At 38.3% G+C, this 18629-nt stretch overlaps 1 protein-coding gene across 3 annotated transcripts in view; it reads right to left on the reverse strand.

Annotated features, from left to right (window-relative positions):
* SCML2 (Scm polycomb group protein like 2) overlaps window positions 1-18629 on the reverse strand; it is a 112319-nt gene that overhangs the window by 86222 nt on the left and 7468 nt on the right. For 2 of the 3 annotated variants that reach the window (XM_074392317.1, XM_003924132.4), the window contains exons 2-5: window positions 14434-14479; window positions 10973-11041; window positions 5017-5087; window positions 3966-4200 (exon numbers count right to left, since the gene is read on the reverse strand). In XM_074392317.1, the coding sequence (XP_074248418.1) occupies window positions 3966-4200; window positions 5017-5087; window positions 10973-11041; window positions 14434-14455 (397 nt within the window). In that variant the 5' untranslated portion in view covers window positions 14456-14479. The remainder of the gene's footprint in view (window positions 1-3965; window positions 4201-5016; window positions 5088-10972; window positions 11042-14433; window positions 14480-18629) is intronic. The other variant, XM_074392318.1, reaches the window with a different exon arrangement.

An 18629-nucleotide genomic window follows, 5' to 3' on the forward strand; every position in this document is an offset into this window, starting at 1 on the left:
TAATCAAAACAGCATGGTACTGGTACCAAAACGGAGATATAGACCAATGGAACAGAACAGAGGCCTTGGAGGCAACACTACACATCTACAACCATCTGATCTTTGATAAACCTGACAAAAAACAAGCAATGAGGAAAGGATTCCCTGTTTAATAAATGGTGTTGGGAAAACTGGCTAGCAATGTACAGAAAGCAGAAACTGGACCCCTTCCTGACACCTTACACTAAAATTAACTCCAGATAGATTAAAGACTTAAATATAAGACCTAATATCATAAAAACCCTAGAAGAAAGCCTAGGCAAAAACATTCAGGACATAGATATAGGCAAGGACTTCATGACCAAAACAACAAAAGCATTGGCAACAAAAGTCAAAATAGAAAAATGGGACCTAATTAAACTCCAGAGCTTCTGCACAGCAAAATAAAGGATTATTAGAGTGAATTGCCAACCAACAGAATGGGAAAAAATTTTTGCAATCTACCCACCTGACAAAGGGCTAATATCCAGAATCTAGAAAGAACTAAAAGAGATTTACAAGATAAATTAAAACAGGCCCATTCAAAAGTGGGCAAAGGATATGAACAGACACTTCAGAAGAAGACATATATGAGGCCAACAAACATAGGAAAAAATGTTCATCATCTCTGGTCATTAGAGAAATGCAAATCAAAACTACATTGAGATACCATCTCACGCCAGTTAGAATGGTGATTATTAAAAAAATCTGGAGACAACAGATGCTGGAGAGGATGTGGAGAAATAGGAACACTTTTACACTGTTGGTGGGAGCATAAATTAGTTTAACCATTGTGGAAGACAGTGTGGCGATTCCTCAAGGACCTAGAAATAGAAATTCCATTTGACCCTACAATCCCATTACTGGTTGTATATCCAAAGGATTATAAATTGTTCTATTATAAGGATACATGCACACGAATGTTCACTGCAGCACTGTTTACAACAGCAAAGACTTGGAACCAACCCAAATGCCCATCGATGATAGACTGGACAGGGAAAATGTGGCACATATACACCATGGAATACTATGCAGCCATAAAAAATGATGAGTTCGTGTCCTTTTAGAGACATGGGTGAACCTGGAAACCATCATTCTCAGCAAACCGACACAAGAACTGAAAATCAAATACCACATGTTCTCACTCACAGGTGGGTGCTGAACAATGAGAACACATGACCATAGGGAGGGGAGCATCACACACTGAGGTCTGTGGGGGGAATCCAGGGGAGGGACAGTGGGGAGTGGGGAGCTGGGGAGGGATAACATGGGGAGAAATGCCAGATATAGGTGATGGGGAGGAAGACAGCAAACCACATTGCCATGGATGTACCTATGCAACAATCCTGCATGTTCTGCACATGTACCCCAGAAACTAAAGTGCAATTATATATATGAATAAGTAAGAAATAAATATTCTAAAGTGTTTTCATCTAGGGAAAAAAAAGGACAGGGAGGCACACAAATCACTGGCAATGGGTGCAGGTTTTATCCTATTCTCCATCAACAGGACAAAACATGCAAAAAAGGTAAGATGGAAAGTCATCCTCTAATAACCCTTTACCAAAATCCCCTTCATCTGACTAGAAATACAATTACTGCTAGAAAAAAATACTAACAGGGTGGAGGATGATTTGTCACATACTCCCTCATAATAAATCAACATTATTATTCTCCATTCTATGGAGAGTATTGCGTAAGAATCATTCTCTGGTCCTTAAGCCTTTCTCTCAAACCCCATATTATCCTATTCCATCATGTGCCAAGATTTTCCTGAATGCAGCATTTTACTTAACACTATAATTGCTTAAAGTCAAACATAGATTAAAAGACCAAAATTATATTAAGGCACATATAAAAAGTTCAAAAAGAGACAAAACTAATCTATAAGGTTAGGAAGTCTAGATGGTAGTACTTTTAGGAAAGGAGAGATTATGACTGGTTATCGGCAGGAGTGGGTCTTCTGAGGGGCTGATAACGTTCTATCTTCTGATTTGGATGATGGCTCTACAGATGATGGCTTTACATTTATAAGCTATATACTTATGACCTGTACACCTTTCAGTTTGTGTTAAAACTTTTCAAAATCTTTTAAATCATAACCTTTAAAGTTTAAATAAATAAATCGTTTTAAAAGGAAAACTAAATAAGTTGTATCATAATAAAGTAGAAATTAAACTATTCAAAAGAATTAAACTATTCAAAAAAGAAAACTGGCAATATATATTGCCAAAGTAGATACTAATCAGCAGGCATTTCATGCATTTCATATTTTTAAATAAAACAAAGCCTAAGAAGTAATTTTATATTTTTAAAAAAAGACCATAAATCTAATTAAGCATTTGCAATGCTGACAATTACAATAGCAGCATCTCCTTTAAACAAACTGCAAAAACCTACTATATTGCAAAAAGAGAAATAAAATCCAAATAGGGAAGCACTAAGCCCAGATTTGCACTTATCTTTCATGGAGAATTATGTATAATTTGAGAAGTATTATAAACAACAAATAAACAACAAAAGATGTGAGTAATATGGAGGAAGAAGGCAAAAAGCAAAAAACAAACATGCCCCAAACCAACTCCTTGGAATAACATATCTCCAACTAGTTTTTAAAAATATTTTAGCCGGGCATGGTGGCTCACACCTGTAATCCCAGCTCTTTGGAAGGCCAAAGTGGGCAGATCACCTGAGGTCAGGAGTTTGAGACCACCAGGCCAACATGGTGAAACTCGGTCTCTACTAAAAGTACAAAAATTAGCCAGGCATGGTGGCAGGCACCTGTAATCCCAAATACTTGGGAGGCTGAAGCAGAAGAATCGCTTGAACCCAAAAGGTGGAGATTGCAGTGAGCCGAGATTGTGCCACTGCACTCCAGCCTGGGTGACAAGAGTGAAACTCCATCTCAAAAAAAATATATATATACATATATATTTTTTAAATCAAAATAGTTATAACAAACAAATAGAATAAGGACAGCATAAAGAGGTATGACTAAAAAGAGGGGCTATTGTTAATATCTTAAATTTGTGGTTCTCAAGGAATTTTTCACTAACAGGAAAACATATAAAATCCATTCTTTTATTGTGCTTTGCAACAAGGAATTTTCATTTTCAGCACTGTAAAGAAGAACCAAACAAAAATCAATATCCACCATTCACTCAAAGTGTAGGACAGCAACTAAATAAACTAAATCATTTCTTTCCTACAGAGTATCACGGTATGCTTAAATTTTAAAAAGATAAATGTTGCCCCAAATTAGTTACACCCTTTTTACTTTTCATATTTTTAAATAAAAGTCTAAGAAGTAATTTTATTTTAGAAAAACCATAAATCTAGTTAAGTATTTAAAATGCTTAACTAGACTTCATATAAAAATATGAAAAATTTGATCAAAATTAAGGTATATATTTTGTACCTTAAAATCTTTGCTAAAACCTCCATTTTCTCTTTTTTAAAGACCTAAAGGTACTAATTCCTGCCCCCCTACTCTGATTTCTTCCCACTGTAGTTTTAAAGTCTTGAGTTTGAAACTGGAACCTGAATGTGGAATCAAACCCTTCCCCTATTCTTATCCCCATTTATGAATGGCTCAGTGGACAATATTAAGAGAGCAAATGCTACAAAGTTCTTCCCCAGAAGGAGTTCTGAATTTGCATGTGTAATCCAGTAGAGCTGGTTTTGACATATCAAGTTTGAAGACCTAGCATGAGTTTTGCCCTGGAGTGGGGAACCTTCAGCACACACATGCCAAATATGTACTTAAGCAAAACTCCACAACAGATGGTACTGAGTTCCTCTCTCATCATACATTCTCCACAGTAACCATCTGACCATCTATTTGCAAGAATGCTCAAGAAAATAAATTTTAAAAAGCCACTTAAAGCCATTTCTATTGAATATCACATTAGAAAGAATACGCTATTTTTAAAACTGTTTCTTCTTACCTAGTGGAGGTTGAAGTAAGTCTCCGTCCTTTTCACATGTCCCAACAGGTTGTATGTCTGGGGAATCGACAAGTCTCCAAAAATCATTTCTATTGTCACTACCATCCAGCCGTAACCGTAACCTGGCCCCAGTAATTCCAATAACCGTAGCAATACATACTGAAGTGGCATTGCGAGGGTCACGGGCTTCCAATTTCATACCAACTTTGAAATCATTCACAGGTGGAATCTGAGACTATATATACATAAATAAAATTTGGTTAAAATGTACCAACTATAAGAAAAGACACATGGTCAGCTATGTCACCAGAATACCTGAGGAACATTTTAAATAACAGTCACAGTGGATGATGAGTGAGGTCTGAGCTTATAAAGGTCAAAGGAAAAGACCTTCAAACTCTCTCCTTAGCTTGACATGCAGCATAAAAACACTGCCCGCTGCTGTTCTCACTCATCTGTCCACTTCCAGGCAACCCAAATACAGACTCTAAAATACTTCCTGAGTGCCTTTCTAAAGTAGGAATCTGATTAGGCCATTCCCCTTGAAATAAGCCAACCGGCAGCTCACCACTGCCTATAATAAGGTCCAACTTCTCTGCACAGTTTAAATACCCCCACACCTTTAACCTCATTCTCACATTATTGCCTCTATCCTCTTTGTGCTTCCACCATCCCGTGCCATCCCTTAATACTCAGATTCTTTCATGCCCATGTGTCTTGACTTTGGATGTTCTCTCTGCCTGGAATATCCTTCCCCCTATTCCAACCATCTCAAATAGCGTCTCTCCTGTGAGCCTTTCCAGTATGGAGTTATCACACTACTCATAATTATTTAATTACATGTCTGCCTTTCCCACCAGATGGGCAATCATAAAGCTTAGTATACCTGACACAGAGAAGTTCTTAATTAATGAATGCAAAGAGACCATCTGGCTCTTAAGTGTCACTACCACAATCCCACTGTCTCCTCACACTACCAGAATCTAACAATCACACAGACATCCTCCAAAAATTTAATAGTTTAACAAACATCTACAGAATTTTGGTATACCTGACGGAAGCACTCTGAAGGAGCACTTATAGACCCAGTCTCTTTCAAATACTCCTCCCAGTGGAAATCATCTGGAAAAAACACAGGTACAAAATAGTTTTGTAAAGCATACACAATGTAACTTTTAGTATATACAACTTTCAAGATTAAAATGGGTTTTAGTTCCATGCCTCTTAAAAAAACAAACAAAAAAAAACTTCCAAAAGAGTAGATGCAAACGTCCTGATCTACATTTCGTAAACAGCATAAAAATAAAAAATAAGACAATATCCTGATAATAATGGTTCAGATATAAATTATAACCTAGATACTCTCAATGTAATGTGGACTACAACACAGTGATTCTAAAATTGTGGATGTCAGAAATAACTAAAGAAACTGTTAAAAAGTAATAGCAAAGCCTACACGTATCTGTCTCTAATATAAATTTATTAAATAAATATGTTTTCACCACTTAATTCCATTAATATGAAGGTACTTGTTCATTATTCATGGGAAGCTAAAGGTGTTTAGTGTGTGGTCAAACAGAATTTCACCCCTGCAATGCTTTATGATAAGAAGAAGTCCAGAAACCAGAGTAGTTTCACAATGGACTACTAGATCTCCATTCAGAGTGACAAGAAGATGGTGGCAGAACAAAGCAATAAGCCAGTCATCAGTACAGTCACTAATATGGATTATTTTAATGACCTATATTTTCTACAGACTCTTGCTGTCCTTCCTCACTTAGTCTTCATGACGTATTATAATGTTAGAGGAGAAGATCAAAAAGCATAGCACATTGCCTGGCTTGAACATATCAATTCACTGTGCCAGCCAGACTGTCAACACACTGAGAAAAAAGGTTTGATGATAGTAGTGAAAGTACTAGTAATTCACATGATGTTTAATTCTCATCATTCATGAGGTTTTTCTATGCTCTTGTTAAATTTCCTCACTATAAAAATACTGGGTTTGATAGTTCTCTTTCCTGGAACAATCTACATTTACCAGCTTCTTATATTTTCTATAAAGGATATTACACTCAGATGACTCCCTCTTTGCAAAAAAACAAAAACAAAAAAAAACCCCACAGAGTGCTGATAGTTGTTTAACAACCAGCTTTCGGGAAAATACAACAAAAAACCTGACTGATAGTGTTTGCGGATTTCTGTAGTTTAAATATGACCACGATGGTTGACTGGAAGGTGCCAAGGTAAAACCACCAACCATGAAATTGGGAAAAGATGTGCAGAATTGGCTCTCCCAAGCTGGTGTGAGCCAGCTCCAGTGTGCCACCATTACATATGTGTGTATGCATTTCTATGTGTATGTATACATATTGTATGTGGTATTAAGCATGTCATACACAACATTTTGCACCTTGCTTTTATTTAATAGATCTAAGAGACTGCTGCATTTAAAAGAAAATACTGGGTTCGATTCCACTTCCAGATGATGTGAAGCAAGCACTACCAGCATTGAAAATCAAGCATCAGAGAGTGTTAAGAATGGGAAAAGTAATGTACATGGTACTAGATATGCTCTCAGCTATGACAGCTATGCCGAGAGCATATCTAGTACCATGTACATTTATAATATGGGAAAAGTAATGTACATGGCACTAGATATGCTGAGACCTAAATAAATTGGCATATATGTAAGTCACTCAATAAATGGCATGTTATAAAACTAGAAGTCATAGTGGTGTTTAAGTTGATACTGAATAGCTTTGTCAAAAGTGAAAACCAAAATTCATGGCTTCAAAACTATTTCAGTGATTCCCCCTACCACTAACCTGAAAATCAGGAGACCCAAGATTCTAAGTGAAGCTCTACCACCGCATGATCTTGGAGAGCATTAAAAAATAACAAAATGGGCCAGGCACACTGGTTCACTCTTGTAATCCCAGCACTTCGGAGGCCAAGGTGGGTGGATCACTTGAGATCAGGAGTTCGAGACCAGCCTGGCCAACATGTAAAACCCCATCTCTACTTTAAAAAAAAAAAAAAAAGGCCGGGCGCGGTGGCTCAAGCCTGTAATCCCAGCACTTTGGGAGGCTGAGGCGGGTGGATCACGAGGTCGAGAGATCGAGACCATCCTGGTCAACATGGTGAAACCCCGTCTCTACTAAAAATACAAAAAATTAGCTGGGCATGGTGGCACGTGCCTGTAATCCCAGTTACTAAGGAGGCTGAGGCAGAAGAATTGCCTGAACCCAGGAGGCGGAGGTTGTGGTGAGCCGAGATCGTGCCATTGCACTCCAGCCTGGGTAACAAGAGTGAAACTCCGTCTCAAAAAAAAAAAAAAAAAAAATTGGCCAGGCGCAGTGGCTCACGCCCGTAATCTCACCACTTTGGGAGGCCAAGGTGGGCAGATCACGAGGTCAAGAGATCAAGACCATCCTGGGCAACATGGTGAAAACCCATCTCTACTAAAAAATACAAAAATTAGCTGGATGTGGTGGCGTGCACCTGTAGTCCCAGCTACTAGGGAGGCCGAGGCAGGAGAATTGCTTGAACCCAGGAGGCGGAGATTGCAGTGAGCCAAGATTGTGCCACTGCACTCCAGCCTGGTGCCTGGCAACGGAGCAAGACTCCGTCTCAAAAAAAAAAAAAAAAAAATAGCTGGGTGTCATGGCAGGTGCCTCCCAGCTACTCAGGAGGCTGAGGCAGAAGAATCACTTGAACCCAGAAGATGGAGGCAGAGGTTGCAGTGAGCCAAGATCGTGCCACTGCACTCCAACCTGGGCAACAGAGGGAGACACCGTCTCAAAAAAAAAAAAAAAAAAAAAAAAAAAAAAAAAAATTTACTTAAGATGGATGATGTCATTAAAGAGCTGACATCCCTGGAGGAAAAGAGTGTGAGTCAGAAATAACAAGCAGGAAATGAATACCCAAAGAATACTCTTCCATAAACCAATGACATTTGTAAATTTTTTCAGCAATATTAGAAAATACTTAATCCATCTACATAATACAAATTTTAAAAATATTCTATTACTATTTGCGTCTGAATGGGCTACAGTTTGAGCTAGCAAATCCTTTATACTAGTGCTCTACAATATAATTTACTAGTTAATGACCATATGCAGCATTTGTCATTTGGAGCCTTGGATTTATTTTTTTTTTCCTTTTTCCGTAAGGCAAAATTCTTTATCATCTTGATAAAACTGTTCATCTTGGCTGCCCCACATGCTAAGGACTCTACCAATAACACAGCAGAAACACACAAACCTCCAGGCTTTACTAACTTAGTTTAGACTTGACACATCTACATCAATACCACAACTGGAATTCCCAACCAGAAGCCAAAATAGTCAGAAAGTCTTAGTTAAGCCTGAGGTCCCAGTCCGACTCTGCATCATGTCTCCATTGACAGACTGGGGTGGGCACAGTATTCAATCTCAAAAGAGAGCCCTGGGAACCGGTATGATACATACATAACCTTGTGATTTGATTGTTACTCACACATGCCCATGATCTCTCTTCTTGTTTTACTTGTATTCTATTCAAGTTCACACATTAGCTCCAACATCTTTTTGCACTGAATATAACCCGTACAAGCTCCCCTGGTCTTCCCTAAAGTAAATCAGAATTACATCTTCCACCAGTGCTATCCTTGAGTTCACAAGCTATGTGAAGATGAGCAAAATACCTAGAGATAGAAGTTTCTCAGCTGAATGATCAGCGTCCACTACTTCACGGCATTTATCACAACTGTAATTAGGCATCTGTTAATTTCTATCTTGCCCACTAAGCTCAAAGAGAGTAAGAGGCTGGGTGCAGTGGCTCACACCTTTAATACCAGCACTTTGAGAGGTGGAAGCGGGAAGATTCCTTGAGCCAAGGAGTTCAATATCAGCCTGGGAAACATACGGAGACACTGTCTCTATAAAAAAATTGTTAAAAATTGCCAGGCATGGTGGCACACACCTCTAGTCCCATATACTGAGGAGGCTGAAGTGAGAGGATCACTTGAGCCCAGAAGGTCAAAGCTGCAATGAGCCATGATCACGCTGCTGCACTCCGCCCTGGGTGACAGAGTGAGACCTTGCCTCACTCAGCCAGTCAATAAAAGAGGGCAGGAATCATATCTGTATTGTTCATGATTGGATTCCCATAGCAGGTCATCGGTATGTTCCAGGCACTGTTCTAGGTACTGCAGATGCATCAGTTAATAAAACAGATGAAAACTCTGGCTCTGTTGGAGCTTACCTTCTGGTAGTCACTGACTGATTTCTAAAATAGGATGTTAGGGCTGAGACCTGAGAAATATCTGCAGATGACTATCAATTTAAGTAATCTCTTTTTTTAATTAAGTGTCTAGAATGGGAAAATCTATAGAGGCAGTAGATCAGTATATGCCTAGAGCTGGGGGAGAGAGGAGGCACTACGGGGAAATGAAGAGTATTGTTAATGGGTACAGCGTTTCTTTTTAGGGGGATCAAAATGTTTTAAAATTGACTGTGGTGGTGGTTGCACAACTCTGAATGTACTGAAAACCACTGAATCGTGCACTCTGAAGAGGTGAATTGTATGATAATGTGAATTATATCTCAGTAAAGCTGTTATATTTTTTAAAACAGATGGAGAGGAGTTTGTGGGGATAAAAAACAGTCTAATTCAATAGTTTCCATTTCCTCAGAGAATATGGAGGTCACAAGGAAGAGCTGAAGAACAAATGAGGCCATGGGAAAGAGAGTTAAAGGAGCTCTGAGGGCCCAGCTATAGTGAGAGACAATAATTCCATGGGGATTACCTCTATAGGCAATCTTCATGTAGCAACAGAAAGTCATAGGGTGGACTGCTCCACACTGGGGCTGGCAAGGCAGATACAACAGAAATACAAGGGGCAAGAAATCTCTAGAAATGTCTGGTAAAACAATAGTTTGCTATGTTATTTTTTAATGCCTTTTCTGTATATATGACTTATTTTCTCATTTCCTTAAGAGCAAGCCAATGCATCAGATTCTATTATATCTCCTGAGTGTCTCTGATGCAGTATTATGCCATATGCTGTTCACAATAAGGAACTTAAAACAAGAATTAATAAATAAAGTTAACATTTACTGAACACTTACTATATGCGTAGGCATTATATTAGGGGTTTTAAATGCATTTCCTCTATTTATTTCCAGCAGTACCATGAGATAAGTACCATCATTATCCATGTGTTATAAAGAAGAAAAAAGACCTGGGCTTGGTGGCTCACACCTGTAATCCCAGCACTTTGGGAGGCCAAGGCAGGTGGATCACCTGAGGTCAGGAGTTCAAGACCAGCCTGGCCAGCACAGTGAAACCCCACCTCTACTAAAAATACAAAACCTAGCCAGGCGTGGTGGCACACACCTGTAGTCTCAGCTACTTGGGAGGCTGAAACACGAGAATCACTTGAACCCAGAAAGCGGAGGTTGCAATGAGCTGAGATCACGCCACTGCACCCCAGCCTGGGCAACTCTGTCTCAAAGAAAGAAGAACAAAAAGAGTCTAAGAGATGTTGAGTAATGTACCCAAGGTCACATGGCCGGTAAGGAGTGAGAACAGGATTCTAGGACGGGTCTGTCAGACTCTTTACAATGTCTATAAGCTCCTAACCACTGAACTGTATTCTGACCATGAAAAAAAAACTTTCACATTGACTATAATTTTAGAAGAGTTTTTGCTAATAATCAAATTATTCTGAATTGGTAATACATGGCAATAACTAGATACCTATAATTTAGGAAAATTTGCACTGAAATACACTAAGTTACCTTTTTACTTAATCCATATCAAATCATCTCTGAGTAAAACCAAAGTAAAATTTTCAAAATAAAATACAATTTTTGACCTTTCTTATTACTTAGATTTTATATTTATAGATGTTTACTATATACAGATTACACAACAAGAAAATAAGAAAATGTGCACTTAAAATTAATTTTAACACTAGTGAGGAAGAAAACTATGTTGTATTCAATTACTTTAAAAACTACCTCTTTGTACAGAAGACGTACTTGACTGAGGAGTTTTCTCTTGATTCTCCTTCTTGACATCCATGGAATCTAATAAAAAAGAAAATAGCAATACTGGGAGGCCACAGCAACAGTTTGAAAGAACACTCAGAAAAATATAAAAATTTTTAAATAGCAAATTTTAGTTTTATAATATCCTCATTTTCTACGTAGGCCTAACCATTTTCTAATATACTATGCATTTTATAATTTGCTCATTTATTTTATTGTCTCACTCTACTCAAATGAAATATCCAAAAGGGCAGAGATTTAATTATTTTATTTTGCCCATCTCATTCACTGTGGTATCCTCAAGTGCCTAAAACAGGACCTGGCATCTCAGCACTCTCAGGCATTTGTTAAATCAATGCATCAGGCCAGGCGCAGTTGCTCATGCCCGTAATTCCAGTACTTTGGGAGGCCAAGGCAGGTGGATCACCTGAGGTCAGGAGTTCAAGACTAGCCAAGCCAACATGGCAAAACCCCATCTCTACTAAAAATAGAAAAAATTAGCCAGGCGTGGTGGCAGGTGCCTGTAATCCCAGCTACTTGGGTGGCTAAGACAGGAGAATCACTTGAACCCAGGAGGTGGAGGCTGCAGTGAGCCAAGGTCGCTCCACTGCACTCCAGCCTGGGCAACGAGTGAAACTCCATCTCAAAAAAAAAAAAAAAAAAAAAAAAAAATCAGTGCCTCAATAAACCAAAATGAGCTGATCCTTATAGTATTTAAATTAACATATCCAAGAAATAAAATGGATGCTTTTGAGAAGTCAAAACATAACAGGGAACCTACAATACAGTGTAATTCAATGGACTAGGCAGAGATTTTCTTGACACTAAGCTAAAGAGCTCAAACAACACTGGATTTCGTGACGTCACCAAATCTAAAATGTATCATTTCATCCGCATGTATTACAGTATGTATCTCTAAAAGGACTCATTTTTTAAACTTAACCATAATACTTTTATTACACCTAAAAAATTAACCATAATTCCTTAAAATCATCAAATAACCAGTGTTTATATTTCCCCAACTGTCTTAACTATTTTAAGTGTAAGTGTTTGATTCAGGACCCAAGTAAGTCCACACATAGCAATGGTTGATACGTCTCTTATGTCTCTTTTGATATACAGGCCTTCCTCCTTTCTTCTTGTTTTTATTCTTTCCCTTTACAATTTTTTTGCTGACAATACCAAATGGTTGGTCCTTTCAAGTTTGCCAGTCTGAATTTTGTTGACTACCTTCCCAAAGAGTTGGGTTCCTCTGGTTCTTGTATTTTCTTTAAACTGGCATTCATATTTCAATCCAGAAGAGTTTGGTCAGATTTAAAGTTGGCTTTTTAGTGGGGGAGGAGAGGATAAAATGATTTCATAGGTGATGTTGTGTATTTCTCACAGGAGGCTCCTAATATCTAGTTATCTCTCTTTTTGTGATGTGAACAGTCACCAACGGCTATTGCCTAAATCCATTCGTTTATCAGTGGTTGCAAAATGAAGGTATTCTAATTCTATCATCTTTATTAGCCAGAAAACTTCTACAGACAGAAGCTTCCATGCTTCAACCATTCAGTTACCTTAAGGCACAGATCACATAGAGAAATCACAATCAACATTTTATTCTTTTCCTGTATTTTCTAGTTTTCAAAGTGAAGAGCTGAATCTCTAGCATTCTCCACAGATGACCAGTAGGTTTTATTTGTTTTGCTTTTTATTATCATTATAAATTCATGGATTTAAACATACTTGTGTTTTCATCTGTTGCTCTTTTACCCTTATTGATGTTCTAATTGCCAAGTGACAAACTTCTTAAGGATCTAAGAATGATGCCATTCAGTAACAGATCTACTTACTAGTTATGACTGAGTGACTCTTCAAGATATGTGAACACTTGAGAGGGATATATGAGCTGCTTTCTGTTTAAATGATTTCAACTGAGTGGTTGAAGAAAGGTAGTTTCTCTCTATAGAAATTTTCTGGCTAAAACAAAGAATGACAGAATACCTTCATTTTGCAACAAATAAACAAATGGATCTAGGCACTAGCCATCCATGACTTTTTGTGATTTTCACATCACTTTTGTGATAAATAGGTTGGATGCAGTGACTCACACCTGTAATCCCACCACTTTGGAAGGTCAAGGAGGGAGGATAGCTTGAGATCAGGAGTTGGAGGCCAACCTGAGCAACACAGCAAAACCCAGTCTCCACAGAAACTTTTTAAAATTAGCCAGGTATGGTGGCACACATCTGTAGCCTCACCTGCCTGGGACGGCAAGGCAGGAGGATCACTTGAGCCCAGCAGTTAGAGGTTACAGTAAGCTATGATTACGCCACTGCACTCCAGCCTGATTAGCTTCATCTCTTTAAAAAAAAAAATTTTTTAAGCTAGGTACGGTGCTTCATGGCTGTAATCCCAGCAATTTGAGAGACCAAGGCGGGCAGATCACTTGAGGTCAGGAGTTCGAGACCAACCTGGCCAACACAGCGAAACCCCGTTTCTACTAAAAATACAAAAAAATTAGCCAGGCGTGGTGGCTCACATCTGTGGTCCCGGTCTTTCAGGAGGCTAAAGCAAGAGAATCACTTAAGCCAGGGAGGCAGAGATTGCAATGAGCCAAGGTCATGTCACTGCCCTCCAGCCTGGGCAACAACAGAGCAAGACCCTGTCTCAAAAAAAAAAAAATTAAACTTTTTTAAAAAGAGAGAGAGAGACATAACTAGATATTAGGAGTCTCCTGTGAGAAATACACAACCTTGCTTATGAAGTCATCTTATCTTCTCCTCCCTCACCAAAAAGCCAAACTTGAATCCATACAAAGAAAGTACAAATTTATATTTACTAAATAGTTCTATAGTAAGATTTTTCTAATAGAAAACAAACAGAAACTGTAAAGCCATGCTTAGCTTCTAGAGAAGCTAAGAATCTACTTAAGAGACTACACTAAACTGATGCACTTAAAATTAGAGAACAGCATTTAGTACTCAGCATTCAGCCAGAAGAAAAGTCATGAGAGATACAGCACTTGAAGGAGAAACAGGATGTAGGAAGGCCAATGTGTAAAGAATGTATTATGGGAAAGAAGATACAACACAAAGCTGCCTGCAAATAAGTGTGGCATATTCATGGAATAGTGAGAAGACTTCTCATAGAGCATAACAGGATGAAACATTTTTTAAACACTCTTTGGATTCTAATCTTGGCTTTGTCACAAATTGCTGTATGACCTTAACCTCCCTAAGTTTTAGTTTTCTCATATATATTATTAGCAAGGAAAAACAAAATGACCTTTAATAGCTATTCAGTTCTAAAATGCAAATGATAAGCACCTAGCATCTCCCATAAATTTATTTTTTAAAGGCTTTATCTCAAAAGTTCAGTATACCAGAAGATATTCATTCCAAATGAGTAACTAAAAACCATTACCTTTAAAAAGTAAATCTTACCTTCATTCACTGTTTGTCCCATGGTATCCCTTTTTGATGTTCTTTCCTACAAGGAGAAAAAACAATTAATGCCTCCTTTTAGCAGAATACATTTCTGAAGGGTATACAGCATTAGAAGTCAGTTGTTATAAGGTCAGATCAATTTAATCTGTTTCCCTTGAATAAAAATGATAAGATCTACATATGACTAGTTGCCTGGGAATGAAGGAAGAAGGGATTGAGGAGTGACTGCTAAATGGGCACGAGTGTGAGTACGAAGTTTCCTTTGTGGGGTAATAAAAGTGTTCTAGAATTAATGGTGATGGTTATACAACCTTGTTGTGAAAATACTAAAAATTATCGAATTATATACCTTAAAAGGGTGAGTTTTATGGTATGTAAATTATGACTCAATTTTTAAAACTAATTGAGTAAAAAATAATAGATGGCAGGTTAGCAAAGTTAGAATTCAAACTGAGGCCTATCCCAGGAAGCCCACTTCTGCTACATCACGTTGCCATGAGGTACAAGAATTATGACTGTGTTGTGGAAACCTGTAAGAACTACAAGAGTCAAGTCTAACAAAAATTACTTGTTAGAAGCTTTGTGTATTTTGAGCCACGAATCATTAATTCAAACTCTTCCTACATGTCCTCAATATGCCAGGCATTCTGCAACAAAGATAAATAACAGACTATCCTTGGCCTCCAAGACTTCAGTCTAGTCAGAAATAAGCTTATGAACAAAACACAATATAAGTGCTATTTAAAAAAAAATATGTACATGGATAAACCTAATATGGCAAAAGCTATCTATCCTGCCATTACTGTGTGCCCATAATAAGAACATGATGATGTGTATAACTAAAGGTAATCTGGCACTTAAAGGAAGCCTATGAAGAATACATTCATAGGTAGGGTGCAGTGGCTCATGCCTGTAATCCTAGCACTTTGGGAGGCAAAGGCAGGTAGATTGCTTGAGCCTAGGAGTTCAAGATCAGCCTGGGCAACATGGCAAAACCCTATCTCTACAAAAAATTAAAAAATTAGCTGGGCATGGTGGCAGACGCCTGTACTCCCAGCTACTTGGGAGGCTGAGGTAGGAGGATCACCTGAGCCTGGGGAAGTCAAGACTGCAGTGAGGCAAGGTCACACCACTGCACTCCAGCCTAGGCAACAAACTGAGACTCTGTCTCAAAAAAAAAAAAAAAAAGTGGTGGCGCACACCCAAATTCCCAGCTACTCAGGAGGCTGAGGTACAAGAATCGCTTGAGTCTGGGAGGTGAAAGCTGCATGGAGCTGAGATTGTGCCACTGTGCTCCAGCCTGGGAGATAGAGCGAGACCTGTCTCTAATAATAATAATAATAATAATAATAAAGCCAGCTAGAGAGCCTCCTGCACTTCTGATTCAACAGACTTACACCCAAGCATCACCTTCCCAAAACGTGCTTCTTCGCATCTTTCTCTTACACCACTACTTTTCCTGGTACATGGCCTTAAAGCCCCAGGTGTGTTTGCTCCTCTTCTTTCATTCATACATTCAATCAGTGGCCAGCATGTACCATCTCATTTCCCTTTCCCCTGCCAATGAAAGTTTATACTTTCATTGGCTCCTGTCTCATGTAGTACCATAGTCACCCAACTCATCTTGCTACCAGGGTCTTTCCCTACTATAACCTATCTAACACATAATGTCAGATATGGTCTCAACTGTTTTCTGCCCAAATCACCCTCCTGCTTCACCAATTTACCATTTAATTGTGGGGAAAAAAACTCTTTGTGGGGCACATTTTTAAGGTCCCACTCGACACAATTTCAAAGCCATCTGACATCTACCAACCACAATAAGCCCAAAAGGACTTTGTTTCAGAGACTGATGATGTTGTTCTATCTATATGGAATACCCTTTCCTCCTCTTCTGCTTCTTGAAATACTATCTTTATGCTTTAAAACCTTTATGCTTCAAGGAAACCTCCTTCTTGAAGCCTTTCTTGTTCCTTTTACCATTACCAACATCTGTATGCAGGTGCTATCTAGTCATTTAACTAATAATATTTGCAGAATTCTTGTTACGTGCTTGGTGCTGTGTGGACAGAAGACAGACAATCTACTACAAAAGTGCTGGAAACCTAGTAGGAAAGACATATTAACAAATTATTATTGAAAAAAAAAACAATAAAATACAGGTTTTAAGAGTGGTAAATATGGTACTATGTAGGAAGGTAGAAGGCACAATTAACTGGGAATATAAAAGGCGGCTTCTCAAAGGAAGTGTCACTTGAAATGTTTCTTTAGATGAGAATTTCAATGAGCAGAGAAAGAAGAGAGAGGAATTTCAAGGAAGACACAAAATGAGTGGAAACTAAAGAGACCCTGTCTCCTCCACTGGATTATGAAATGCTGGAGATGCCCAGGTTCCCTCTGCACCCTCACCTCCCTCTACAATCTCTCACAGGGGCCATGGCTTCAGGAGCTACCCATACACAGACAACTCACAAAGCATCACCTCCCCTCCCAGACCATATCTCTAAAAGTTAGACTGAAACAATCAAGTGGATTGACTGTTTAATACTTCTGCTAGGATGTATTACCTCTTTCTAGGATATTCGTGGTCTCAAAAAGACAAGCTTTGTATCAATGAGTTACCATTATAGAATTCAGTTTATAAATGCCAATCACATAACAGGAGGAACTAAAACATGTGCTTTAAACTAATATTCACCAAAAAAAAGAAAAGAAAAAACACAGTCCCTAGTCACAAAATAATCTATTGATAAAATGTTTCATCATATCCCGTTGAGTTTATCAATAGTGTAAGAAGTTTCAAGGATAAGAGAGATTTACAAATAAGTTTGCTGGTGTTTTACAGAAAATATTAGAATAAATGACAGGAGTTATTATACATACACAATTTACCAGAGATTAGCTAAATAGCACAGGTAGAAAGGGTTTTTTTCCTTTTTATATCTATCTTGTCATAAAAACTCTACTTTCAGACTTGAACAAACAAAAAATCCTTTTTTTATTGTAAAGGGGAAGGTCTGAGTTAACTACATAAAACACCACCTTTATGACTTGAAAATAGTTAATTATTTTGTTTCAAGAATTACTTCACATTTATGCCTAAATGCAAAAATAAAAACTGATTTAATTAAAATACATTGTAGTTATGTATTTTTCTTTGACCAAGAGCAGCTCTCTCTTTCAACTAAGATTTTGTTTCTGGTAATGGAGATTATCCTAATACAGGATAGAAAAATTCACTCAAGTAAATCAAATGTCACATTTTCTGACATAGTTATAAAAGTAATCAGAAAAACACTAACCTCTAATATTGTAATTACATTTAAAGCTAAAATTCTATCTCTCAATTATGACTAATCACTATTAAGAAATAAGCTATCTCTCAATTACGACTAATCGATATTAAGAACAAACAAGCCAGGCACAGTGGCTCACGCCTGAAATCCCAGCACTTTAGGAGGCTGAGGCAGATAGATCACTGAAGGTCAGGAGTTTGAGACCAGACTGGCCAACATGGTGAAACTCCGTCTCTACCAAAAATGCAAAAATTAGCCAGGCGTGGTGGGGCACCTGTAGTCCCAGCTACTCCAGAGGGCTGAGGCAAGAGAATCGCTTGAATCTGGGAGGTAGAGGTTGCAGTGAGCCAAGGTCGTGCCATTGCACGCCAGCCTGAGCAACAAAAGCAAAACTCCGTCTCAAAAAAATAAAAAGAAAGAACATTTTTGGGCTGGGCGAGGTGGCTCATGCCAGTAATCCCAGTACTCCGGGAGGCCAAGGTAGGTGGATCACCTGAGGTCTGGAGTTCGAGACCAGCCTGGCCAACATGGCAAAACCCCGTCTGTACTAAAAATACAATTAGCCAGGCATGGTGGTACTAGCCTATAATCTCATCTATTCAGGTGGCTGAGGCAGGAGAATTGCTTGAACCTGGGAGGGCGGAGGCTGCAGTGAGCCAAGATCACGCCACTGCACTCCAGCCTGGGCCACAGAGCAAGACTCTGTCTTAAAAAAAAAAAAAAAAAAAAAAATTCATCTCTACATTTCTGAAGTCTGTAAAAAAATAAAGTCAAAGAATATTTTTGGTAGCAACAATTTATCAAATCAAGCCTTCTAGAGGAAACCAAGGTTTCTAAAGGAACAATTTTAAATTATGCTTTAGTAAAGTCCACCCCAACAAATTAGTAATTAATCTA

This window comes from Saimiri boliviensis, chromosome X, assembly GCF_048565385.1.
Source record: "Saimiri boliviensis isolate mSaiBol1 chromosome X, mSaiBol1.pri, whole genome shotgun sequence".
Lineage (NCBI taxonomy): Eukaryota > Metazoa > Chordata > Mammalia > Primates > Cebidae > Saimiri > Saimiri boliviensis.